The sequence below is a fragment of the Ranitomeya imitator genome, chromosome 6 (genome assembly GCF_032444005.1).
Source record: "Ranitomeya imitator isolate aRanImi1 chromosome 6, aRanImi1.pri, whole genome shotgun sequence".
Lineage (NCBI taxonomy): Eukaryota > Metazoa > Chordata > Amphibia > Anura > Dendrobatidae > Ranitomeya > Ranitomeya imitator.
Window position 1 is genome coordinate 301,595,325 of NC_091287.1, and position 27,236 is coordinate 301,622,560.

Genomic DNA, 27,236 nt, shown 5'->3' on the forward strand with positions numbered 1-27,236 from the left:
GGAGCCCAAGTGTCTGAATACCAAGAGATCAACGTTATCCTTGCCCAGTCTGGGTGCACATGTGCCCACAAACAGAAAGGACAGTCATTGGCAAACCTGATATATGCCCAAAAAACGTTCATTATGTGCTTGTTGCCTTGGTGTCAGTAATTGACAGGATATTAATACGGGAGCAGAACCCTTCACTTGATTTTTTACATTTACACTGAGAACCGCCTCCAATTGCCACCTCTCCACCGATAGTGAAAGTTTCATTTTTATTTTTTTTTGTTCCGTGCTCCTCCGTTCCAACCCTCGGAAATAAAGATGCCAATTTAACCTTCCGCCAACGGGGCGTAAATCACAGAACTTTTCTTTGGACCTTTGCTTTTTCTCCTCTGTCACTGGTCAATCAAAACATGTCCACGCCCACGAGGAAGTTCTGTGGTATACGCCCAGTTGGTTGATGGGAACATTTTCTTCTTTATTACAGGGAAAATAACTACAATGGAGGGAGCACAGAAGAGAAAAGGCAACTGTTCCAGAATCAGTAGAACAGCAGCAATTGGTGGAGGTACTCTTAAAATAAAAAATTCCCATTAAAGGTTATTAAAATTAGTATCCGGCTAGAATTTATGATAAGGAGAGGGGGTTGTGAGACACCAGTACTGATAATCCCATGTGTTTAGGTGTTCAAAGTTAAGCAGAACAGGTAAGTCTCTGTTCACATCATGTCTTGGTCTTCAGTCAGATGTATACAGTAGGAGTATTGTGTAATGTGTATCTCATATGGAAGAATTAGGCATCTGCAAATATAAAAAGCTTTTCTCACCGGCTGTACTGATCACAAAGTAGGGCGACGTACAGCAGGATGCAGGTAAACCACCAGCTGGAGCACAGACAGCTGTACACAAAAACTTACCATTGCTTTCTTAGCTGGAGAGGTCTCTTCTTTCTCGATTTCCTCTTCAGGGTTCGATTTCCTTTTAGATGTCAACCTCCTACGTTTTTGAGGGGAAGGGGGGCTTGTAGAAAGCGCACTATTTGGGTCTTTCTCATGGATCTTCATGTGTCTAAAATATAATTGGAAAGTAAACTACAGTAAATCTGTCCACGTTCTTCATTAGTTGGAACCGATTAAAGAGGTCGTCCACTACCCATCAGATCAGTGGGGGCCTGATGACTGGACCCCCACCAATCAGACGCAGCTAGATGAAAAGCAATGTACGGAACAATAAAAGCAGAATAGAAGATATCAAGACAAATGAGGAACTTAAAGACAAATCTTTCTACTTGGCACCCCATTTATTGCATCACCGGACCTTTAACATCGAGTTGTAGTAAATGTAATGGCCTAGTGACAAGCAAACGTATCAGATCAATGTCACGTTTGTGGGGGTCTCACTGGTGCAGTGTGTCTATTCAGTTTCGTTCTGCAGAGTATGAGACAGCAACAGGCTCACCTAGCGGTCTAATGGCGGTCACAGCAGTCAGGCCCATTACCAACTCAACATTGGCGGTGTAAATATACAATAGCCATAGCTATTAAGATTGGTTGTGAGATTAGCCCAGAATATTAAAAAATGGCTGGCCTCTTTCAATAATTGTACAATAGGCTACAGGTTGTGTGTGGCATAGAGGTGAGTGGCGCAAGGGTGTAATTCCACACTCAACCTGCAAACAGTGGTGGCGCGGTTTTAGTTATAAAGCAGTCATATTCTTCTATTAATACACGACCCTTTAAGAAACCATTTCCAGATGTCAAGTATTGTATTCAATAAGCCTTGACAGAGGTTGTCCACTTTTCGGGGATTTTTCTCTTTTTTTCTTTACTTAAATACATGTACATAGAGGCTAAAAATCACTTTTGCTATTGGATATCGGTAACAATGTTGCAGTTAGTCTTCTGTAGCCTCTGTGTTGCACTGTCTATTGCTGGCTGCAGAATGAATTTACTGAGAGACCATCAGTAAGCCCTTTCTCGAGTTCCAATGGGAGGCATTGTAGGTCTTTTGTCTTTCTGAGCTCTTCTCATCTCATGTATAAGTCCACATATCACATTAATGTAGAATGTGCAAAGAAAAAAAGAACCTGTAAAAGCCAAATGATGCTACGTTTTTTAAATTTATTTTTTAACAAAACTGAACTGCAAATAAACATTTTTAGCCCCAAATGCATGCATTCTGTTACGCACGTGGTTGGTGGATCCTCTGTGCCACGGGGCCGGGCTTGCCTAGGAGGGGGTAGCTGAGTGGCTACATGGTGATGGTGGATTCAGGCTACGCAGACATGGACAGGACTGACTCCATTCAGACTACTAGGTTCTGGATCCACGGGCAGAATGTTTACAGAAACAGTCTCACAAAGGGCTGATTTGGAGACTGATAGGACAGTCTGGATATACAGGATACTCGGATAGGCATATGTTCAGACACACAGGTCCTGGATACGGATTTAGGTACTGGCCCCACACTGACCAGTGGATGAGGTTCAGGGACTGGCTACACAAGGACCAGAGACTATGGGCTCAGGACTGGCCACACAAGGACCAGAGACTACGGGCTCAGGATTGGCCACACAAGGACCAGAGATTATGGGCTCAGGACTGGCCACACAAGGACCAGAGACTACAGGCTCAGGACTGGCCACACAAGGACCAGAGACTACAGGCTCAGGACTGGCCACACAAGGACCAGAGACTACAGGCTCAGGACTGGCCACACAAGGACCAGACACTACGGGCTCAAGACTGGCCACACAAGACCAGAGACTACAGGCTGAGGACTAGCCACACAGAGACTACGGGCTCAGGACTGGCCACACAAGGACCAGACACTACGGGCTCAGGACTGGCCACAAAAGTACCAGAGACTACAGGCTCAGGACTGGCCACACAAGGACCAGAGACTATGGGCTCAGGACTGGCCACACAAGGACCAGAGACTACAGGCTCAGGACTGGCCACACAAGGACCAGACACTACGGGCTCAGGACTGGCCACACAAGGACCAGACACTACGGGCTCAGGACTGGCCACACAAGGACCAGACACTACGGGCTCAGGAATGGCCACACAAGGACCAGACACTACGGGCTCAGGACTGGACACACAAGGACCAGACACTACGGGCTCAGGACTGGCCACACAAGGACCAGACACTACGGGCTCAGGACTGGCCACACAAGGACCAGAGATTATGGGCTCAGGACACTAACCACACAAGGACAATGGGCCAAAGGTAGACGACCCCTTTACCTTATAGGATAACCCTATAAACCAATATTGAACAGTGCAAGTGATTGGATGAGGACGTCTTGTATCATGTATTGCATTATGGAAAGCAACTCTATTAATGATGAGACAAAACAGTTAAATCACAGACTAATTTCATCCCCAAAAAACCCGAACAAGTTTCCAGAGGAAGAAAAGGAAGTCTGCAGGCAGTGTGCCTGGTGAACAGAAAGCAGACATTGCAAGGCAGTTATCTCCCAAGTCAGTCTCCTTATTTGGCAGTCTCTGGTGCTCAGCTCTGCGCTCGCCAAATCCCAGGCGGCCTACACGCGACTCCGTCATGAGAATGAAGGCAACTAGGCCACAATGCTCAGGGGAAAAGTGTAGCCATGCTCATTGGGCAAGTCACTAGCCCGGCTCGTAGTCACACTTCACAATACACTGAAGAGAAGCCGGCAGCCGTGCAGTGTGATACTGGGGCCACGGAAGAGGATTCCACGTCTGTAGAACAAGCACGTACAATAAGGGGCAAATCAGGCGGCAGAGTATCAGGTCAGGATGATGCCAGAACAGACTGTACAATGGAGAAATCCAGCACCCAAAAAACAGATAAACAATCGTACCAGTCTAAAATGTTTAACAGGGTCCCCCACTACTGTCTTGAAAAGTTGTCCCAAAAAGTTCTTCAGTTGTTCATCTTTGGGGACTTTTTTCTTTTCAACTTAAATGTATGTATTTGGGGCCCAAAAAATTATTTTTGCAATTGGGTTTCATTAAAAATGTTGCCCCTACAATTTTGTTACTCTTTTGCTTCATCATTTTGTGTATGTGTTGATTAAAATGATGGTCTGTCTTATGTATGGTGGGATTACATTATATCCAGGGATGAAAAATGGGTTTTGGGGGGAGGGGGGTCTTGTGGTTGTATTTGTTGTATTGTTAAAAACAAAACCTTAATGAAAAGTTATCGGATTTAAAAAAAAAAAAGAAGAAATATTGCCCCATTTGGCCTTTATAGGCTCTTTAGTTTCCCCTGAACATTTAACTTGGATGTAGTTTTTCAGAAAATCTATCTAATGGGTACTTCCGTCTGTTTGTCTGTCTGTCTTTCTGTCTGTAACGGAAATCCCGCGTCGCAGGCAGGCGACCAATCAGCGACGGGCACAGTCTGGCCGTGAATTCGCCCCTTCCTACTCTCCGTCAGTGCCCCCTCCATACTCCCCTCCAGTCAGCGCTCACACAGGATTAATGGCTGCGTTACTCCGCGTTATGCCGCGGTGTAACGCAGTCCGTTAATGCTGCTATTAACCATGTGTGACTAACTTTTAACTATTGATGCTGCCCATGCAGCATCAATAGTAAAAAGATCTAATGCTAAAAAAAAATAAAATAAAATAAAAATCATTATATTCTTACCTTCTGGCGCCTTTCCCGCTCCTCGAGACGCTCCGCTCCATGCATTGCGGTCTCGCAAGATGATAACGTAGCGGTCTTGTGCGACCACTACGTCATCATCTCGCGAGACCGCAATGTATTCTTGGGACTGGAGCATCGCTAAACGCCTGGCCTGGATCCTGGGGCCACCGGAAGGTGAGTATATAACTATTTTTTTTTTTTTTTTAACAGGGATATGGTGCCCATATTGATATATACTACGTGGGCTGTGTTACATACTGCATGGGCTGTGTTATACACTGCGTGGGCTGTGTTATATACTACGGCTCTGTGGTATATACTACATGGGCTGTGCTATATATTACGTGGCTGGGCAATATACTACATGGCTGTGTTATATACTGCGTGAGCTGTGCTATATACTATGTGGGCTGTGCTATATACTACGTAGCTGTGCAATATACGTAGCTGGGCAATATACTACGTGGCTGTGCTATATACTACGCGGCTGTGCTATATACTATGTGGGCTGTGTTATATACTACGTGGGCTGTGTTGTACACTACGTGGGCTGTGTTATACACTACGTGGGCTGTGTTGTACACTACGTGGGCTGTGTTGTACACTACGTGGGCTGTGTTGTACACTACGTGGGCTGTGTTGTACACTACGTGGGCTGTGTTGTACACTACGTGGGCTGTGTTGTACACTACGTGGGCTGTGTTATACACTACGTGGGCTGTGTTATACACTACGTGACATGTGCTATATACTACGTGGCCTGTGCTATATGCTACGTGGGCTGTGTAATATGCTACGTGGGCTGTGTAATATGCTATGTGGGCTGTGTAATATGCTACGTGGGCTGTATTATATGCTACTTGGCTGTGCTATATTTCTCTGCTGTATCTGTGCATCATGAATCGTGGTATGTGTTAAAGAGGGGGGGCCCACTGAGACTTTCGCCCGGGCCCTCAAAAACCTGGAGCAGGCCATGGCTTCACTGATTGATTGTTCGTGGCCGGCAGGGTGTGACCAGTGACAGGCGCAGTTTGGCCGCGAATTGGCGCATAATTTGAACCATGCTTCACTAATTGGTCGCGCCCGGCCGGCCGAATCCTGTGTATAAATTGCATTATTCTGAAAACTTCATAAATAAACTACATACATATTCTAGAAAACCCGATGCGTTCGAATGGGGCCACCATCTAGTGACAGATAAAAATTAAACTCCTTATCAGTCAGAATGAGCTCACTGATAGATTCTCACTTAACTCATTCTGCATCCAGCAAGACAGTGCAACACAGAGGAAATGACAGACAAAATCTTATTAAAAAACAATTACAAAAATTATTTTAGCCCCAAAATCAATTACCGTAATTCAAGAAAGAAAAGAAAAAAAGGTGGTTGTACTGCTTTACAGGTGGAAGCGGTCCAGCCGATGGGCCCCTGTGAGGCTGCACAGGTTGCACCAATGGTATGTGGGCCCCTGGATGAATATTATTTCATTACAGGAAATATGACTTATCTGGCTAATAAAGGACACAAAAGTAACATTCACTAGAGCGGATCATGCAGAAAAGATGTGATGGGGGCTATGAGTGTTTTCTGGCCTGTGTGGAGGATTTATCACAAAGGAATGGGGATGATTACAACACTGAGTGCCCGCTCGCTCAGTGCCAGAGTCATGGACAGCTGCTTGTACCAAGAGCTGCGTTCTCCAAACAGCTGCTGATGTAAGGAGAAGGTGAGGGGGTAAAGAGTGAGCCGTCAGCCATGCTTAGCACCCTAGCGTGCGGATGTGTCTGACTGCTAACTCTAGGCAATCTCCATACATTTAATTAAATTGTGTGTGAGCAGAACGAACGGTGGCGGGAACAGTGTGTGATTCTAGGAATCTGAAAATGGGCGAAGAATTGCGAGTTCTGTCATGATCCTCCCCTGGGCTAACACAGTATTACAAAACTCTGGTGAGTGATCCACCTCTGACAGGCCCATAGTGTCAGGCATCTGAGAGATTTCACTCCGCAAGCAGAAACAGTGTGGGGTACAAGGAGAGGCAGCCGAACAGCAGGGCATGAGAGTGCAGGCACCAACACCAACGTGGCCAGACAACCCGTGGTCTCCTGCTCATCATCTCCATCGTCGTGCCACCGACATTGGCAGATCTGGTACAATCTGCTACTTGGTGCGCTGATTTCTTCCACAAACAGCGCCACGCCTGGCAGTAGGTTGTGTCAGGTATCGCATGTTAGCTTTATTAAAGTGAAAGGAGCTGTGCCGCAATACAGCTCACGTGTGGCACCATTTTTGGAAGTAAGCGGCCATGTTTTTCTAATCACATAGGATGATGCTCACATCCATAGAGCAAAGAACATTTTTGTTGGAGAGACAGTGAGGGGGAGTGAAATAAGATACGGCTCTGTTTGCTAGTCCCGGCCTGCTCTGTAGAACAAGTCAGGCAAGTTTTCACTCACTTTTTTCCTGTTTGTTGTGTGAGCTGAGGTGAAGTCCCAGGCAATACCTTGCCATTGTGAAGAGATGCATGACAACCTGGATGATGAGAACATTAATTCTGATCCCATCTAAGCCTCAGGTTCACTTTCTATTCTGTTAACACGTCGGCTGCTGGCTACCAATCACTACATCAGGGTGAAGCTTGTCCTCTACTACAGCCTCTACTGATCTAAAGCAGGGGCACACACGGCTAGCCCTGTAATGGAGGCCCAAAGCACATTCCTTCCAAGATTTCCCCTTGGGTACACTGTATTCTACACCAAAGCTGTGGTCATGCCCCAGTGACGCACAGTGGTCTGAACTTGTCCTAAAGGACAGGATAGGCCATCAATATTAGACCCAGCTGTTTTAAGGGACCTCACGATAAGCCATCAACAATAAGTCAGTGGTGGCCCAACCTCATGCATCCCGGACGATTGGCAATTTGCCCTTTACACCGCTCGGTGCTACACAATTCCAAACATTTACTAGCAGCTGTGTTTGGAAATCCATCTGCAATGCCAGGTATAGCCATTAGTAGGCATATAGCATTGTGCATGGTAAACAATACCGGGGATGTGGCACTGCGGTGTGCTACGTGGCCCCCTTAAACAGCTACTTGGTAGGCAGTCGGGCTCCAAATGGTCTAATATTAGCATCTGCCAATATATATTTATTTTTTTGCCTTTCTCTGGAGCAACATGTTAGGTTATAGGTTGAATTTGATGAACATTTGTCTACTTAAAAACTATATAAATACTAAGAAATGCTGTCAATTAAAACAACAAGGAAACCCCTTTAAGGTCTCACTCTATTAAAAATTAAGCCTCCAAAAGCATGAATAATGACAGAATAATGACATTTCCTGCAATTCTATACATATGAGCGCTTGGCTTCCTACAGATGGCATATATCAGATAGAATATTGATCATGTAACTATAGTACAAAAATCACAAGCCAAAAATATTATGCACCCACACTGTCCTGTCTGTATCCTCTCTTTTGCTTCCTCCTCTGCCCAGGAGATGTGGTATGATCAGACCATGTTCCTGCATGGTCAGACACAGCCATTACACAGTACACAGCAGGGACACATTTATAAGATTATCTCAGGAACATTTTATTTAACACATCTAATTGTGGAATTATTTCTATTCCAAGATCCGTTGATAAAAATTGTACTTTACTCATGGGACAACATCCTTAAACTGGCCAAACACATACAAATTTACGGCTGGTCACTTATTTGGACATTTGCGATCTCTTACTGTAACTCCTTCATACAAATGAACATTCGGCTCAGCCAAGCATTTGTGTGTTTTTCATAGAAAAGAGCGGAAAAAGCCTTTACCAAACAGTTCCGATTACAGTTTACCTATTGAAGAACAGAAGGGTTGAACATCACGAGTCGATAGTCTGTGTAAGGTGGAGGTGGTCTTCTGACTCCTTTTGGCTAGTATATCTGACTTTAATCTAATGTGTATGGGGGAATTAAGAGTTACATTGATGGACCGTGGAACATTATGTCACATTACTGATACAGCCTATAAGTAGCCTCTGATTGGCTGAAGCCTTCAACATTTTGTCAGAGGGCATGTTTGCTCTGGCAGAAGATTGATGGGCTGCAGTCAATCAGCAACCACTGATTGGCTGCAGTGGTCAACGTGACCCAATGTCATATGGCCCACCAGGAATAGCAGTGCTGAGATCCCTGGAACAGCACCACTGTGAGAGGCAGGTATAGATTGTTTTTATGTTCTGTGGGGCCCCTAAGTGAATGAGCAGGGCTTGTCTAGAAGTGGACAACTCCTTTATGGCAGGTAAAGTTTAAGGATTCTAAAAACTTGTCTGGATTGAATTCTCCTAAACCTCCGCCTCTTGCCTCATTTGCAGCGGTGCAGCTAGGCCTCTGTTCAAAGGATTTTGTACTTTTTGGCACCTAGATAATAGGAATGCTAGCACACCTTCCTGATCCTTGCTCATTTTCACCGCTGTACAGCCAATTACAAAGCAGTCAATGATACTTGTGATCTTGGCCAGATCAGAGGATTACACGCCAGAACAGCACCAGAATTTCCCAGGAGCTATTTCAAGGCGGAAATAAATACACATCTCATATGTCCAAAGCCTGCCGCTCTATCACTGCACATCTCACTCACCTGTGCATGTTCCCATTGGTGGTGAAGGACTGCCCGCACATGGAGCACTTGTAAGGCCTCTCTCCAGAGTGGACAAGCATGTGGCGGTCTAGAGAGCTGGCAGAGCTCAGAGACTTCCCACAGATGCTACAACTGTGGTCTGTCCCCCCGGTGTCAATATTGTGCTGTGGGGGCAAAAAAAAAAAATGAAAAAGGTTAGATGAAATCTTAATTATTTTACATTACATGATAAATTTTTTGGTCTGATAGTCAGACTGGTCCTCAAATCTTACCTTCTTGTAGAGGGTTAGGAAGCCGCCATATTCTAACATAGATCACTCTCCATTTACTCACTAATAACCTATATAGTGTACTGAAAAGCTGATATATTTCAGAATGCCCGGCACTTTATGACAGCTTCAGTGCCCATACAGGTCAGCCCCATCGTAATCTATCAATGGGTTCGACAGTTTAATGTGTTTGGGTACACTGGCTAATTGATTGCTGAGGGAGATGTCGATTGGTCATGTCCAATTTCGGACTGTCATTTGCTTTATTCTCCGAGAAATAAGCCGCCAGCAAAGATGCCTTCTCGAAGAAAATAAAGGAATCCCCTATAAGCACTAATACTGTGGATGGGTGAGACAGCAGAGATGTCTTCTAGTAGAGAACATAAGAGCACTTCAAGCACTACTGTGGATGGGTGAGACAGCAGAGATGTCTTCTCGTAGAGAACATAGGAGCACTAGGAGCACTACAAGCACTACTGTGGATGGGTGAGACAGCAGAGATGTCTTCTCGTAGAGAACATAGGAGCACTACAAGCACTACTGTGGATGGGTGAGACAGCAGAGAAGTCTTCTCGTAGAGAACATAGGAGCACTACAAGCACTACTGTGGATGGGTGAGACAGCAGAGATGTCTTCTCGTAGAGAACATAGGAGCACTACAAGCACTACTGTGGATGGGTGAGACAGCAGAGATGTCTTCTCGTAGAGAAAATAGGAGCACTAGGAGCACTACAAGCACTACTGTGGATGGGTGAAACAGCAGAGATGTCTTCTCGTAGAGAACATAGGAGCACTTCAAGCACTACTGTGGATGGGTAAGACAGCAGAGATGTCTTCTCGTAGAGAACATAGGAGCACTACAAGCACTACTGTGGATGGGTGAGACAGCAGAGATGTCTTCTCGTAGAGAACATAGGAGCACTTCAAGCACTACTGTGGATGGGTGAGACAGCTTAGATGTCTTCTAGTAGAGAACGTAGGAGCACTACCGTGGATGGGTGAGACAGCAGAGATATCTTCTCACAGAACACAGGAGCACTACAAGCACTACCATGGATGGTTGAGACAGCAGAGATATCTTCTCATAGAGAACATAGGAGCACTACAAGCACTACTGTGGATGGGTGAGACAGCAGGGATGTCTTCTCGTAGAGAACATAGGAGCACTAGGAGCACTACAAGCACTACTGTGGATGGGTGAGACAGCAGAGATGTCTTCTCGTAGAGAACATAGGAGCACTTCAAGCACTACTGTGGATGGGTGAGACAGCTTAGATGTCTTCTAGTAGAGAACGTAGGAGCACTACCGTGGATGGGTGAGACAGCAGAGATATCTTCTCACAGAACACAGGAGCACTACAAGCACTACCATGGATGGTTGAGACAGCAGAGATATCTTCTCATAGAGAACATAGGAGCACTACAAGCACTACTGTGGATGGGTGAGACAGCAGGGATGTCTTCTCGTAGAGAACATAGGAGCACTAGGAGCACTACAAGCACTACTGTGGATGGGTGAGACAGCAGAGATGTCTTCTCGTAGAGAACATAGGAGCACTACAAGCACTACTGTGGATGGGTGAGGCAGCAGAGAAGTCTTCTCGTAGAGAACATAGGAGCACTACAAGCACTACTGTGGATGGGTGAGACAGCAGAGAGGTCTTCTCGTAGAGAACATAGGAGCACTACAAGCACTACTGTGGATGGGTGAGACAGCAGAGATGTCTTCTCGTAGAGAAAATAGGAGCACTAGGAGCACTACAAGCACTACTGTGGATGGGTGAGACAGCAGAGATGTCTTCTCGTAGAGAACATAGGAGCACTTCAAGCACTACTGTGGATGGGTAAGACAGCAGAGATGTCTTCTCATAAAGAACATAGGAGCACTACAAGCACTACTGTGGATGGGTGAGACAGCAGAGGTGTCTTCTCGTAGAGAACATAGGAGCACTTCAAGCACTACTGTGGATGTTTGAGACAGCAGAGATGTCTTCTCGTAGAGAACATAGGAGCACTACAAGCACTACTGTGGATGGGTGAGACAGCAGGGATGTCTTCTCGTAGAGAACATAGGAGCACTTCAAGCACTACTGTGGATGTTTGAGACAGCAGAGATGTCTTCTCGTAGAGAACGTAGGAGCACTACCGTGGATGGGTGAGACAGCAGAGAGGTCATCTCGTAGAGAACATAGGAGCACTACAAGCACTACTGTGGATGGGTGAGACAGCAGAGAGGTCATCTCGTAGAGAACATAGGAGCACTACAAGCACTACTGTGGATGGGTGAGACAGCAGAGAGGTCTTCTCGTAGAGAACATAGGAGCACTACAAGCACTACCGTGGATGGGTGGGACAGCAGAGAGGTCTTCTCGTAGAGAACATAGGAGCACTACAAGCACTACCATGGATGGGTGAGACAGCAGAGATATCTTCTCGTAGAGAACATAGGAGCACTACAAGCACTACTGTGGATGGGTGAGACAGCAGAGAGGTCTTCTCGTAGAGACCATAGGAGCACTACAAGCACTACTGTGGATGTGTGAGACAGCAGAGAGGTCTTCTCGTAGAGACCATAGGAGCACTACAAACACTACTGTGGATGGGTGAGACAGCAGAGATGACTGTCCACGACAAGAGATGAACAAACATAGTCGGCTCCCTCCTTATCCGAATAGCTGGATCGGTAACCCGGATACTTGGAGTCCCCAGATAATCAGCTTTTCGGCGCCGCAGCTGCATATGTCGCGGCTGTGTGACAGGCACAACACATGCATGTAGAGCCTGTTTGTTGGGCTGCAGTGATACCCAGGGGGAAATACGAATATTTTCCCATCAAGGTTCTGAAAAAACCTGGTGGTCCTTATAAACAAAGTTTATGGGGCAACAACAAAAAATGGCATATCTTCCATTGGGATGGCAAATGATGATGTTTTACACCACCAAGTAGAATCAGGAGTAATAAAAGTTTCCCCCGATAACAAGAATTGGAAATGCTAAGCTACATCATGATAATTCCAGCTATTCTATTAAAAATACAAAATCAGCCTAGAATTTATATACGGTATATTTATTTTAGATAACATTAGCTTTTTTTTCATATGGTAAGCCAAATGTATATTACCTGACGGATGTGCATAGTAAGCTGGTGCTGGGAATTGCAGACCTTTTCACATAAGGGGCATATATAGGAGGACTTTTCCTCTTTTGATTCCTGTTAAATAAAATAGTTAACATTTTATCCATAAATGTCTTGAACAGAAAAAAAATGTAAAAAAATGTTTCCCTTAGTTAACGACAGCAAATAAAAGCAGAACAAGTAAGTTTCAATAAAGGAAATGTGTCATCAGGCATTAAACTGCATTTTATGGTTAAATGTATTTTTTTTAAAATGTTGGTAATGTATAGTGATGAGCGAATATACTCGTTACTCGAGATTTTCCGAGCACGCTCGGGGGTCCTCCGAGTATTTTTTTAGTGCTTGGAGATTTAGTTTTTATTGCCGCAGCTGAATGATTTACATCATTAGCCAGCATAAGTACATGTGGGGGCTGCCTGGTTGCTAGGGAATCCCCACATGTACTTATGCTGGCTAAGAGATTTAAATCATTCAGCTGCAGCAATAAAAACTAAATCTCCGAGCACTAAAAAAATACTCGGAGGACCCCTGAGCATGCTCGGGAAATCTCGAGTAACGAGTATATTCGCTCATCATCACTAGTAATGTATTAAAAAAAAAAATCTAACTGTTGCATTTTTCACACTGGCCACTGGGGCTATTCTAGACTCATAGTATCAAATTAATCAATGTCTAGGAACCTTTCTTGTAGAGTAAAAGTGTTTTAATGCGGATTTATTTATTTGCGCATTATTTGTTATTTAATTTGCGCTATTTTAAACTTTACTTGGTTTTGTCTATTTTTAACAAACGGACGTGGTTTCCCTTTTCCAAATGTTTTAGCCTAATTACATAACTTGTACTATTTCAAAATGTTGCTAAATTTTATGCCATTTTACTCCAGTACCATACAATATCTGTCTAATTTTATTTCTGCACAGTCGGAGACCAAAGTGCAGCATTTTAGAGGATCATGCAATGTTTTGCTCTAAACAAATGATGAGAGCATCTTTCATTTTGAATTCATCAACACGCGTGTGCAATTTTAAAGAATCTGGCACAAAATGAATGGCAATGAAGACAAAAATAAAAAAAGTCATGTAAAATGAGGAATTGGGGCCATATTTCTTGTTCTTTCAGGAAATTTACATGAACATTAGCAGCAACGGACTGACTTTGGTTTTGAAGCATCTAATGAGCATGTGCAAAGGTCATTGTGAATGGAGGGGGAGGATCAACTACAGTGTAATCAGCTGTATAGAGGTGTTACTTATTATTGTAATCCTGCCTGTGATAGGAAACTGCTGCAAATTCTTTAATAAAAATAAAATAAATCAAGAAGTCTAGAAGAGTCTACAATAGCCCCACTGGACAGTGTGAAAACTGCAAAATTACATTTTTTTTTACATACATATTGTGACATGAAGAAAACAAAAATACAATTGCTATTTTTTTTTAACAATATTGTCTGATTACAGCTCCCATTCAGCGCTTATACATTGTCAATATGGAAGTGGGGGGTTCTCCGTCACCATAGCACAATGTGAATGTGTGATGACATTTTTAATTGTGCCCACAAAGCGGACACGGGATGGAGCACACTTTCTGAACTTTCAAAGACCGCTACGAAAGTGAAATAAACTATAAAATTGAAAAAAAAAAATCTGTCTCTACACGATTGTTTTATGCGCTGGACTCAAAGGAAAAAAAAAACAGTTTTATATCAATTTTCTGAATTTATTTCTGTTACTTTATATATTTTATGGAGTTTTTTTCCCTTCACATCAGCAGATCAACAAACTTGAGAGTAATTGCTGGTTCACCTTGAAGTGAAGAATGACACATAATCCAGGCGGCCACAGCAAATGTCTGTTTGCTCAAGAGTTTATCATTAACGGAGGTCCAAACTTTCCTAATACCGCCACAGCGAAACGTGATGGAAGATGCTGAACGGATTGCAACAGTTTCCGCCATGTTAAAGCAGGCAGACAGGTACAATAATAGTCAGCTCTTATTAGAGGGGGAGTGAGAGAGGCACGATGCGGATCGCCATCACTAACCTGAGGTCTTCCCAAAGCGTTATCAAAGGAGGAGCTAGAGCAGAAGACCACACACTGCACTAAGGCAAGGAGGTGTATGGCGCCCTGGAAATTTCATTTATCTCAAATGATACCACAAATTACCACATACAGCTAGAACACCCAAAAAAGGTCTTCTGGAAGTGGAGATATGGGGAGCTGGTTAGAGGTTCTACCTCAAGAGAGCAGCTCTAGATGTCCAAGTGCTCATCTGTGGAGTAACTGTTGTCGTCATCAGTCATTATGACACTAGTCTGTCTGGGAAAGACGATCCCTGATGACAAGTTTTTCCTCCAGGTTAAAGGCTTTGTATGAAGAACCTTATCATGGCCCTTGTAGAAGGGACATGAAAATCTCTTCTCATCCTTACCTGGTTTCTCCTTCCGATCCGGTTTGGAGGTGGACATTTTCCTGGTGATTTAGTGTTCTGCAGGTTCACACCGTTTTCAGCAATATTTGTTGTGCTCATCACGGCTGACATCATTGCATTGACAGAAGACAAGTCGTTCGCCTCTGAACCATTGAAAAGGTTGCCTGGTTTCATCTGATCATTTGCGCTGGTTGTTTCCTTTGCTATAAAAACAGACCAGCACGTAGATATTAACAGCTGCTACAAGGCACCAAAAATAATGAGCATTTACTGGGGTCCCATGCCTTCAAGGCCAATTAACTATTTTACTGAGAAATGAATGCTTCATCTATTCTACCAATAAATGCAAATGTAACAAATTTCATAAAATTCATTGATTTTCCATTGGCTAAGCTTTACGTAAAACTTCTGTGAAGATGCAGTACAAATGACAATAAGGCCCATGAAAACTTGTCTTACCTCCATTTTCCTTGGCCATGTGCTCAGTAGTGGTTTGAATGTTTGGCCTAATACTTTTATCCGTCATAATGGTGGCAGAGACGCTGAACGCTGATTCCGCAGCAACTCTCTCTAGAACTGCAAATTAAAGAGCATGTCTGAATTAAAGGGAATTGGTCGGAGCAGATGTAGTCTGGTCTGTCAGCAGGATGTTACAAAGCAGTTTAATATATAGTTTTGTGGGAAATGATTCCGTAATCCATTTAAAAACCCTTAGGAGTCCGGTAGGCGGTCCTAATCAGTCACCTACCGCCATCTTATCATGCACTGTCAGAGGAAATGTAGTTAGATATCGATAACGTGGTTGTCCCTTCTGCTACCCAGCCTCCCTGCTTGCGATGCGCTCCTGCCCAAGAGGCAGTTCTGAATGGCACAGATTTTTGTCTTTGCAACATAGGAAGCACAGAATCAGCTGGTATCGGGAGTCCATAGTGAACCGGACATGGCAGAGCAGCGCTAACAAGCTCTATTTGACAGTTTAGAAGCACTGCTCTCCTTACCTAAGAGTCGGACCACTGAGGATAAGACAACGACCAGTAAACAATAAAATAAAAAAAAATAAAAAAGAAAAATTGCAACATTCTTGAGAAATGAGAGAATTTTTGATAACCAGGCAATTAGAAAGTTGCTTGTTTTTATCCTACCTATTAAACATGAGACAACCCCTTCAGAAATATGGCAATCTGTTCTGCGCCTCCTTCACATCAAGAACTGGCTTCCTTTAAGGGAGACAGTGCAGGATCGGCACACATCATTTGAATGGCTAAGGCTGCTTTCACATTTGCGTCTGTGTACCTGCATACGTCCTGTGTACATATCTTTTACATGGTGTACGCAGAGACATGTGTTTGCACGCGTTCGCCTGCGGATGTGTACGCATGCGTCGTTTTGCGGTGTGCAGCTGTTTGCGGCGAATGCAACGTGCTGCAATTTTGGAAGCCTCAAAAATTTCTCAAATATGCGCAGGCATGTGGATGAGTGCGTAAAAAACCAACATTACTGTCTATGGGAACGCATGTCCTTGCGTACGCATGCGTTCGATACACTTGCGTACTTCGGACTGCGCATGTACAGGAACTGATTCAGACACGCCCTCCTGGAAATATCGAAGGCATGCGCATAAAAAGCGCAAACGCAGGCAAAAAAAGCATACAAACGCAGCGTTTTTTTGCAGTCTTGAGTAAGCTGATGTGGATAAAAAATGCTGCGTAAGCATGCGTTTGCATATGCGGATGATACCCTGCGGACTCAAACGCTAATGTAAACCTAGCCTTATATAAACATTCGGTTGCATGAAGCCGAGGGAAAAAAATAACAGTGTACGAAATCACCTAAAGAAATGAAATCGGACATAAAGCAGGTAAAAGTGGGATGATTTTACAGAACCGCGTACAGATACATTTACTTATATAAAATAACAATGCATCCGAGCAACCCATACAGCTACTATTGAAGTTACAGACACTGCAGCTCCAATACAGGTTTCTTCCCATTCAGCAAAGACAGGAAGACATTTGCTTGATGTATTTCCTTAACGAGAACAGAATGTGACTGTAGGCTGCATCCACATAATGGTCCGCAGCCGGTCTTCACACTACCCCCTCGTTGGGCTAGATTTAGCTTTTTATTGATCCTCGGCACTACAGCTTAAATAACTTTTACAATGCAGAAGTAGTCAGGTAGGAGTTGGGTCTGGTGTCACAATGTGGCTAGCCGAAACTCTAGTCTAAAGGTCCAGTAATGGAGAAGTCGTTTATATCATTACTTCTGACAGTATGGTGTGTTGGCAAATGTCTAATTAGTTCTTGAAAGCCCAGATATATATATAAGTATACATATCAAGGGCGGTGGGGTACAGCCACACTCCGACATGATCATCCATCTGTTACTGCAGCTTCAGAAACACAAGATCAGGAGAGCAGAGGATGCAGGGAGGGTCACAAATGTTGGGAGGAGTGCGAAGGGAAGCAGCGCCTGACTAACTGCAGCCATGACTCTGAGTCATGTCGATGAAACCATAGCATGAACGCTAAATTATATAGAGCCTATGGAGTAACAAACACCCCCCCATACTGATGTGTGCAACTTCTGAGCCATCCCACAAGAACAGATGGGAAAAAGGTCCCAAGCTGGAGAAGGACAGGAAGGGGGGGGGAATCAGGAAGTGCAGCGCCAGGAATGTGAATGTAAGCCAGAGTAAACCCTTTACTGCCAATGCTGCCTGATGCTCCAGCCAACAATGTGTTAACGTTCTGGGCAAATTGTGACATGTAAGTCAAGCAAGTCAGTGAAGCAGTACAAGGATTAAACATCCTGGTTTTCCATGCATAAGGGTGCCAATTAAGCCAGCAGTGATGACACCGGCCCTTTTGTTTCCCTACTCGGAGTCATTTCTTTAACAGCTGACAAAGGTGCCTTTCTACTTAAATCCATAGTCTAGTTCAGATCTGTTACCCCACGGTTAACTATCCACGTGCTGCAGAGTTCATGGAAGGTGGAGCGTCAAGATCTGGACATGATGGTCAAAAGGATGCGCTGACATGTGCAGCCTGCGTCATGCTAGCCGATACTAACTACATCTATTATTGATAGATTTTACTCACTGGTTACAGCTATTGTGAAATGGGCAGAAAAAAAAAAAACCTGGAACACGCGGTTCTCATCTTTATACTGTAACACACAATGGCAGAAGGACAGAAAGTCACCCATACACTACAGATTAAAAGAAAGCCATCATCAGAAAATCACCTATTGTTTAAATGTGGTTTTTATGTTAAAATGTTTTTTTTTTTTTTTCTCATATCACAATCTGTATTAAAAATAAAACAGAAATTTTGCCATTTTCCTACTGGCCACATGGGCTTTTCCTAGGCCTCAATGAACAGGCTGTGACCCTATTTTTTTATTAAAGCATCCACAGACATGTGCAAAAGCCATTTTAAAGGGAGAAGGGGCAGAATCCAGCGTGAAATCACTTATTGTAAAGATGTATCTGTGTCATCAGCTGTGTAGAGATGTCAAGGCAATCCTGACATTTCTGATAAGGAGTCTGCTGAAAATTCTTCCTGAAAGTACAGAAAGTACAAGTCTAAAAAAGCCTGTGTGGCCAGAGTGAAAATGGCAAGATTACTAATTTGGATTTTAAATAAACATTGTGGTATGTAAACAACAACAACAACAAAAAAACAACAATGTTTTTAATACATGTAACACAAAACCCTAATTTAAACAATGGGTCATTTCTTGAGGATAGCTTAGGCTACTTTCACACTAGCGTTAAATGCAATCCATCACAATGCGTCGTTTTGCAGAAAAAAAACACATCCTGCAAAAGTGCAGGATGCGTTTTTTTCCCCATAGACTTGTATTGACGACGCATTGCGACGGATTGCCACATGTCGCATCCGTTGTGCGACGGATGCGTTGTGTTTTGGCGGACCGTCGGCACAAAAAAACACTACATGTAACGTTTTTTGCTGCCGACGGACCGCTTTTTCCGACCGCACATGCGCGGCCGGAACTCCTCCCCCACCTCCCCACACCTCACAATGGGGCAGCAGATGCGATGAAAATCTGCATCCGCTGCACCCGTTGTGCGGCGCTTACAACGCTAGCGTCGGTAACCTCGGCCCGACGCACTGCGACGGGCCGAGCCCGACCCTAGTGTGAAAGAAGCCTTACCTTTAATGTCAGCCAAACTCACCAATTTCCATGACAATCATCTGTTAGGGGCAGGGTTGCCAACTTGATTTTTCTGAACAGTTTACCAAAAAATTACAGACAAGTAATATTTTTATGGACACATTAGAAAACCATAATAAGTCATTATGATTATAAGTGATCCATGTCTACAGCCCATAATTCAGATAGGAAGACATTGGCTGCATTCATTGTAAACTGTAAAAAAATGAATTACAGTCAAAATTATCTGTATTGTTTTTTCAGCTGGGAAAATTAAAAAAAATCACGGACGCCTTAAAAGACAGGCTAAAAAGTACCGTATTTTTACAGACTGTCCTGGAATTTCTGGACAGTTGGCCATCCTGGTATGGAATTATTTGAACTTTCTTTCCCAACAGATAATTTCAGGGGTCGAAAGAAATAGCTGCCGCCTGAGGTGTGGGAAACAACTTTCTTACTCTCTCCCCATTGAAAACAAATACACGCTTGACTATGAAAAGCATACATGTAAGGTCAGCAAAGATAGCGTTCGGCAGAATGGGCACCTTATCATTGGCTAGAAAGAAGCCCAAGTAAGCTAGCCCAATTTTTTTACTAATAGTATAGCAACACTGCTTACTATGGATAGAGTAAAGACTAAAGCTTAGGAGAATAAAAAGGTTCATTCTGTAACACTACTTTGTCGCAGTCACCCACTTACATCCACTACTCACATCCTCTCCATAGCTGATGCTACAATCAGGTAAGACACACACATGTATGCTAGTATAGGCAATACTTCGGAGAACTAATCACTTTCCAAGAGGTTATCACCAGCCATGACAAAATAATTGTAACAAATCAAATTTCATTTTTTCATCTCTATGGCTAGTTTCACACTAGCGTTCCCCTGATGTGCGGCGGGCTGCGGACTTCCTCCGTGAAGCCCCGCCCTCGGCCGCACCTCCGCTGCTAGCTCCGCCTACATCTGCATGCGGCCTGCGTACCTATATTTAACATTAGGTACGCAGGTCGTGCGGCTGTATGCGGATGGTGCCGCATGCGTCGTTTTGACGATGCGGCGACCAGCGGAGACGCAGCCATGTAGCATTTTTTTTTCCGCATCGTCGAAACGACGCATGCGGCACCATCCGCATACAACCACGCGACCTGTGTAGCTAATGTTAAATATAGGTACGCAGGCCGCATGCAGATGTAGGCGGAGCTAGCAGTGGAGGTGCGGCTGAGGGCGGGGCTTCACGGAGGAAGTCCGCAGCCTGCCGCACATCAGGGGAACGCTAGTGTGAAACTAGCCTAACAGAAGAGATTAGGTTATTACTGTGCTCCTCTCATTGCATGACACTAGTGATGATATTGGACATACAATACATAAGGCTCAGCAAATTGTCACCAATTATTCTCGTCAGCAGAGGCCATCACTACGTGTGTCATTGACCAAGTATGCAGAGGTGCTCCAACCAGTTGCATCAAATAATAGATCCCATTCTTTCCAGGTGACAGGTTATAGAATGCGAGAGGAGAGATTTTGCCGAATGACAGAAGTACAGTAGTTATAAATGAGAAGATGACATAATGGATCAAGGAAGCTCTACAAGACGTATATTTTCAACTGACCTTCAACAACCAGGCTGCTCCCTGGCTGCTGGAAAGGCTGGAACTGGCAGGGCCCAGTTGAAAAACTAGCTGGCAACATCCCTTCAATCCCTCCTCCAGCTGGGCACCAATACACTGTAGCCTGCGGAAGACAAAACATTTATTTAGCATGTGTGTTTTGTGGCAAGGCAAAATAATCACATCATACAAGAAAGTTGGAACATTGGTGTAGAATGTTGTTCTAGTAGAGAATAGTGATGGGTGAACATGCTCGTGTGCTAACCGAGTGACTTCGGCATGCTCAAACAATATGTTCGAGACCCCGCAGCTGCATCTCTCGCGGTTGTTCGACAGCCGCAAAACATTTAGGGACTGCTTGTTTGTTAGGCAATCCCTTCATGTGTTGCGTCTGTCGAATAACCATGAGATATAAAGCTGCGGGGTCTCGAACATATTATCCGAGCATGCCGGAGACACTTGGTTAGCACGCAAGCATGCGCGATCACACCTTAGCCGAGCACGTTTGCTCATCGCTAGTAGAGAACAATAATGGCTACTGTCATGATGGTCTTCATTTATTACCAATGTTCTTCAAAATGGTGATGAACTGGAAATGTACACTGTGCTGCAATAATATTCTTACATATCTTGTCTTACAGCATAAATGTGGCATGGAAGAATTGATACCCCTCTATACAGGGCCCTTAAAAGGGGATGTATTTATCTTCTGCAGGAATACACTGTTTCCCACGACTCCTGCTTCCTGGTCAGTGGTGTGCTCCTGCTCAATTGATATTCTTGACCAGGGGCATCATCGTGACACGGACCCATACAATGCGATCTCCATGCATTGGAGGATCGAACTGGCACAGACGCTGGCTGGATCAGGATCTAACAGATCTGGACAATGCTTACAAGTTCTATAAGAAAGAGTTTGTAAGTGCTGCACATGTTCGATCACTGATGGTAGACTAGCAGTGGCCAGTTCCCTAGGTAATGAGTACATGATAAAATGAATAGTGGAGACCATTTGAAACAGTTTAAATCAAGCATAAGATTGATCAAAGGGTCTTCAGATAATGTCCATAGGATGTAGCCTACTTAGCACAGCCGATCAACAGAAGTGTAGTTTAGATGATGTAGAATTCCCCAATTTTAAGGCCCTGATGGCCTTATGGCACAAATAACCCACATTTTATACAGATGCCACTTTCCCACAAGAACATTGCTTGTTGTTGGTGTCACTGGGTTACCGCGACAGTGTGGAACCAGAAAACCGCAGTGTCTCATTGCTTCTACTCCGGAGCTGAGAAGAAGCACTTCTCCTTGATTTTAAATGTATTTTTTCCTTTTGCAGAACAGGTTAATTGGCCATGTTGGGTTTGAAATCCCTGTGCTCACAGCTGTGCTCGGTTAGCCACTCCTTTTCCCTTTATAATCTGGGCGCTGATACTAATCCTTGTCAGAGCTAGCATTTGCTGCATGGCTAAGGGAGAAGAAGAGTTTGTGTGAGAAGGAGAGTTGAAGGAGTTATCTGTGCCTGTTGCTTGGTTTATATGTGTGGCAATTCCTTATAATACTCTATTTTTGTTTATTCCCCTACCTTCACACCCCAGTGCATTCCTCTGTTATACGCGAGTGATTATTTTGTATGCCTGGAGTTTTCGGTTAACCCTTGTCTGCGTTGTCTTGTTTGTCTGGTAGCTGTACTATGGTGCACAGTAGCGCCCCATCTTCCCTGGGTGATGGAGAACAGACGGAGGGCTAACTCAGGAGATAAGGCAAGGGCGACGGCCCGGGCATCTTCGCCATCTGAAGTATCCCGGGGAGCAGGGCGAGCTAGGGCGCCCCCTAGTGTTAGGGACAGGGAAGGAGCCCCTGGTCCCAGGTCACCAGACAGCTGTCTCGTGACAGTACGTGTGCACAAGCACAACACTTCTACAAGACTGTACACGGATGTATTTTGCACATAATTTATTTTCTCCACACCAGAATTGTGACAGAGACAGATAAATGCTGCACTTCTGGTTTGTCATGTGAGCGCCTGAGGATGCTAGAACACATTCCTTGTCAAAGTTCACAATATAAAGAGGAAGCCAGAATAGATGATGACCAAAAAAAAAAAACACTCTTCATTATTTTTACTCAGATTAGTTGCTAGTATCAAATTAAATGCAGTCAATCCCATACATGTCATTTAACCTGTAGCAATGCTTTTCATGAAAATGTGTAACGAGAAAATGACCCATTGTTTGAACAGGCCCTTTCACTGAAATTACTTTACACAGACTATCTCATCCAATTGCTGCTGCTGCTCCAATGGTTCTGGACCAATTTCCGCTTTTTTTTTTTTTTTTTTTTGACCCACTCTAATCTAAAGTTACCTCCCCTCCCAGGAATAAATATGCAAATTATACCGCACAACTTCTATCTAGGCGCTTGCTTTTTCTCTTATGACACTGACCAATCAAAACATGGGCGAGTCAGAGGGGAAAAGGAAACACCGGCATAGAAGGTCATAGCTTAAGCCTGGTTCAGAATGTTCTCTTTGTAGTCACCACCTTCCTTCTTGTTACTGTGCACAGGGCTGGAGAGTCGGCGCACAGATGAGTAGCAAGCAGGGCTCGAGAGGCAGTGAGCAGGAGGACAGCAGAGCTGGAAAGCTGGCATGCAGGAGAGCAGCAGGGCTGGACAGCCGGCATGCATTAGAGTAACAGGGCTGGAGAGGCGGTGCTCAGGAGAGCAGCAGAACTGGAGAGCAGGCACGCAAGAGAGCAGCAGATCTGGAGAGGCGGTGAGCAAGAGAGATGCCGGGCTATTAAGCTGGGATATAGAAGAGCAGCAGCGCTGGATAGCCAACATGCAGAAGAGCAGCAGGGTTGGAGAGGCAGTCAGCAAGAGAGCAGCAGGGTTGGAGAGCCGGTGCGCAGAAGAGCTTGCGCGCAGGTTAGCAGTAGTGCTGGAGAACTAGTATACAGGAGAGCAGCAGGGCTGGAGAACAATAGCAGGAAGATATGTGGCAACTGCGGAGTGCACAGTAGACAAATCTCCTATCCGAAAAGCACAGTGAGCCAGGCTGCAGCCGTGATCTCTGTGGGCGTTTCATTCTTTCCCTCTCTATGACGTGGCTGTGTTTTGATTGGTCAAAGTGACATAGGATAAAAAGCAAATGCCCACAGAGAAGTTCTGTGGTATATGTGCAGTTGATTGAAGGTAAAATGTGCATCTTTATTACCTGGTAGACTTAAATCTAGATGTAAAAAAAAAAAAAAGAAATCATGACATTTTGCAGTTTTCACACAGTGCATAGAAGCTGACATTTCTGACCTTTCGATAGTCATCTCATTATTATCACATGCAGGGTTACAATGAAAATTGACACACAGTGCAGGAAAACAATATATATGATTCACCATTGGCCATAATCATGCAAGTTAAAAAAAAAAAAAATAATAATTTGCTAACCATGGGAAATTTAGTGATCACTCAAAATATGAGCGCTGGGAGCCCCAGTGATCCAGAGAATGGGGCTCAGTAACATTGAGACAGAGGCTCCACAGCCCTGTCCTGAACACAGCAGAGGTGCACATGCGCAGTCTCAAATCCATTCATTACCAGTGGGACTACTGAGGACAGTGCTTGGCCATGTCATGCAGTCTCCCAGATAATGTACAGAGCAGAACGAGTGTGCGCACATCTGCTCCATTCAGGATGGGGCTGCAATTCCATTCTCAGGAATTTGAGGTTCCAGCTCTTGGACCCCCAGCGATCAGTAAGTTATCCCCTACACTACTATAGGGGATAACTAGATTTGGGAATAACCCTTTAAGCAACAGTTTGTAATCCAGATGTGTAAAAGCAAAATGACATGCATTCTGATCAAGGAACCTCCAGGGCGAAAGGCAACATGCGATACAACCTGCATGGTCTTGAATGCTCATGTGAAAATACACACCTTGAATTACTACCTTAATGTGCATAGAATCGTTACCATAATGGCATTATTCAACGGCTGTAATACAGAACCATCCAACTATATGTAATATATATTTGATTTCATGTTACTTTACTAAAAAGTCAAAAAGGTGGCCATGGCAAAAAATTGGAGTAAGACATAGGAGTCCTGAGTATTTTTTTTTTCAATGATACAGATATTTACAAATACTTGATGAGAAATGACTTCACACAAAGTTAGGATGGAGCACAGGGCTGGATGCACTTTGCCTTGTATTCTCCGCAGTAAGGGCTAATGATTATACGCGGATGAAGCAATAGCCGGTGGAAACCTAGCGCAGATCTGCCTCTGCTGATGCTTTCTTTTCGTTGCCTTGTAAACCAGAACCCAACCCTTCTCTTCTCACTAGAGATAAGAGCCCATCCTAGTGCGGGAGGTGCATTCTTGTGACAAGGGTAGAGCATTACCCACTATTGATTATTATATAGCACCAAAGCTGCAATCATTTCTAGAAAACAAAACCTCAGTGGTACCGCTTATGGATTTCACCTCCCTTCCCAGCTCCGAAAATCAATTAATTCTGCCTATTAAATCGGTGTAAAAGGGCAAAAAAAGCTGAAGGTACAAAAGTAAACAAAAAGAGAAAGAACAAGCAATGAAGGAAGAACTCCGGCATGAGAACAGTCCCTATGCTACACTTCAATGGACTGTGTTCCTAGAACTAGGTTCCTTGATAGAAGTGCCTTCCTCAGAGCTGTTCTCTTATGGAATGTGTGAAAACCAGTGCACTCTGGGGAGATTAACACCCTGCTCACCAGCCAATCCCAAACCTCCATTCATTTACAAAGATCTCTTTGGCCTATAATCTGACAGAATGTAGCACATAATTACAGTCACGCTAATAGGAATAAGAAATAAACTTCAACGTTGCTCCATCCGAACAATAAAAGTAGTAATTATGGCCAGTCTACCGCAAACAGATAACTGGATGTTCTACAACAATGGACCTTGACTACAAAGTAATATTTAGATTTACAATACATGACATTTATTTTATACGTTTTCCAAAACGCAGAACCCTACTAATCATCACACCACCCCGTAAACATGTATATACCAAGGGGACGTCATGACATTTTATACTGTGCTTTATAGGTTTTAGTAAATCCATGTATTCCCCATGAAAGAACTTTTTTGGGGACATCTCAAAACCTTACGATGTACAACTACTCCATCCCCTCACCCTAGAAATTTTACATTTATGTACATAAATCACTGGGTGTTTCCTGACAAACAAGAGAAAGAGAGAGCAAAAGAAATAAAAAGAGAGAAAGAGAGATGAGAGAAAGAGAGAGAGAAAGAGATAGAGAGAAAGACGAGAGAGAGAGAGAAAGAGATAGAGAGAAAGATGAGAGAGAGAGAGAGAGAGAGAAAGAGATAGAGAGAAAGAGAGAGAGATAGAGAGAGAGAAAGAGAGAAAGAGAGAAAGATGAGAGAAAGAGAAAGATGAGAGAAAGAGAGAGAAAGATGCGAGAAAGAGAAAGAGATGCGAGAAAGAGAGAGATAGAGATGAGAGAAAGAGATGAGAGAAAGAGATGAGAGAAAGAGATGAGAGAAAGAGATGAGAGAAAGAGATGAGAGAAAGAGATGAGAGAAAGAGATGAGAGAAAGAGATGAGAGAAAGATGAGAGAGAAAGATGCGAGAAAGAGAAAGAGATGCGAGAAAGAGAGAGAAAGAGATGAGAGAAAGAGATGAGAGAAAGAGATGAGAGAAAGAGATGAGAGAAAGAGATGAGAGAAAGAGATGAGAGAAAGAGATGAGAGAAAGAGATGAGAGAAAGAGATGAGAGAAAGAGATGAGAGAAAGAGATGAGAGAAAGATGAGAGAGAAAGATGCGAGAAAGAGAAAGAGATGCGAGAAAGAGAGAGAAAGAGATGAGAGAAAGAGATGAGAGAAAGAGATGAGAGAAAGATGAGAGAAAGAGATGAGAGAAAGAGATGAGAGAAAGAGATGAGAGAAAGATGAGAGAAAGAGATGAGAGAAAGATGAGAGAGAAAGATGAGAGAGAAAGAGAGAAAGAGAGAGAGAAAGAAAGAGAGAGAAAGAAAGAAAGAGAGAAAAAAAAAGAAAAAAGTGAGCGAAAAAGAGAAAAAGTGAAAAAGAGAAAAAGAAGAAAAAGAGTAAACCTCCAAATCGCGTTAGCAAATCCCAATCACCCCAAGTTAATCACTGTAGTAAATTCCGCTGACAGAAGCTGGTCCTGGACTGTTATTATGACCGGTGAGCATGTGCAGTAGGTGGCTCTGCTGCTGTGACCTATAGATAACCTTCGCTATGTACTCTTGCCACCTCCAGGTCACAGCGGCAGAGCCACCTACTGCACATGCTCACAAAGCACCTGCCGTAAAAACAT

General features: G+C 43.9%; 1 protein-coding gene across 4 annotated transcripts in view; it reads right to left on the reverse strand.

The window, feature by feature from the left end:
- Window positions 1-27,236, reverse strand: part of RREB1 (ras responsive element binding protein 1) — a 93,550-nt gene that overhangs the window by 22,903 nt on the left and 43,411 nt on the right. For all 4 annotated transcript variants that reach the window (XM_069730702.1, XM_069730699.1, XM_069730700.1 and 1 more), the window contains 6 exons: window positions 20,889-21,009; window positions 15,555-15,671; window positions 15,096-15,298; window positions 12,654-12,743; window positions 9,264-9,427; window positions 902-1,052 (listed from right to left, as the gene is read on the reverse strand). In XM_069730702.1, the coding sequence (XP_069586803.1) occupies window positions 902-1,052; window positions 9,264-9,427; window positions 12,654-12,743; window positions 15,096-15,298; window positions 15,555-15,671; window positions 20,889-21,009 (846 nt within the window). The remainder of the gene's footprint in view (window positions 1-901; window positions 1,053-9,263; window positions 9,428-12,653; window positions 12,744-15,095; window positions 15,299-15,554; window positions 15,672-20,888; window positions 21,010-27,236) is intronic.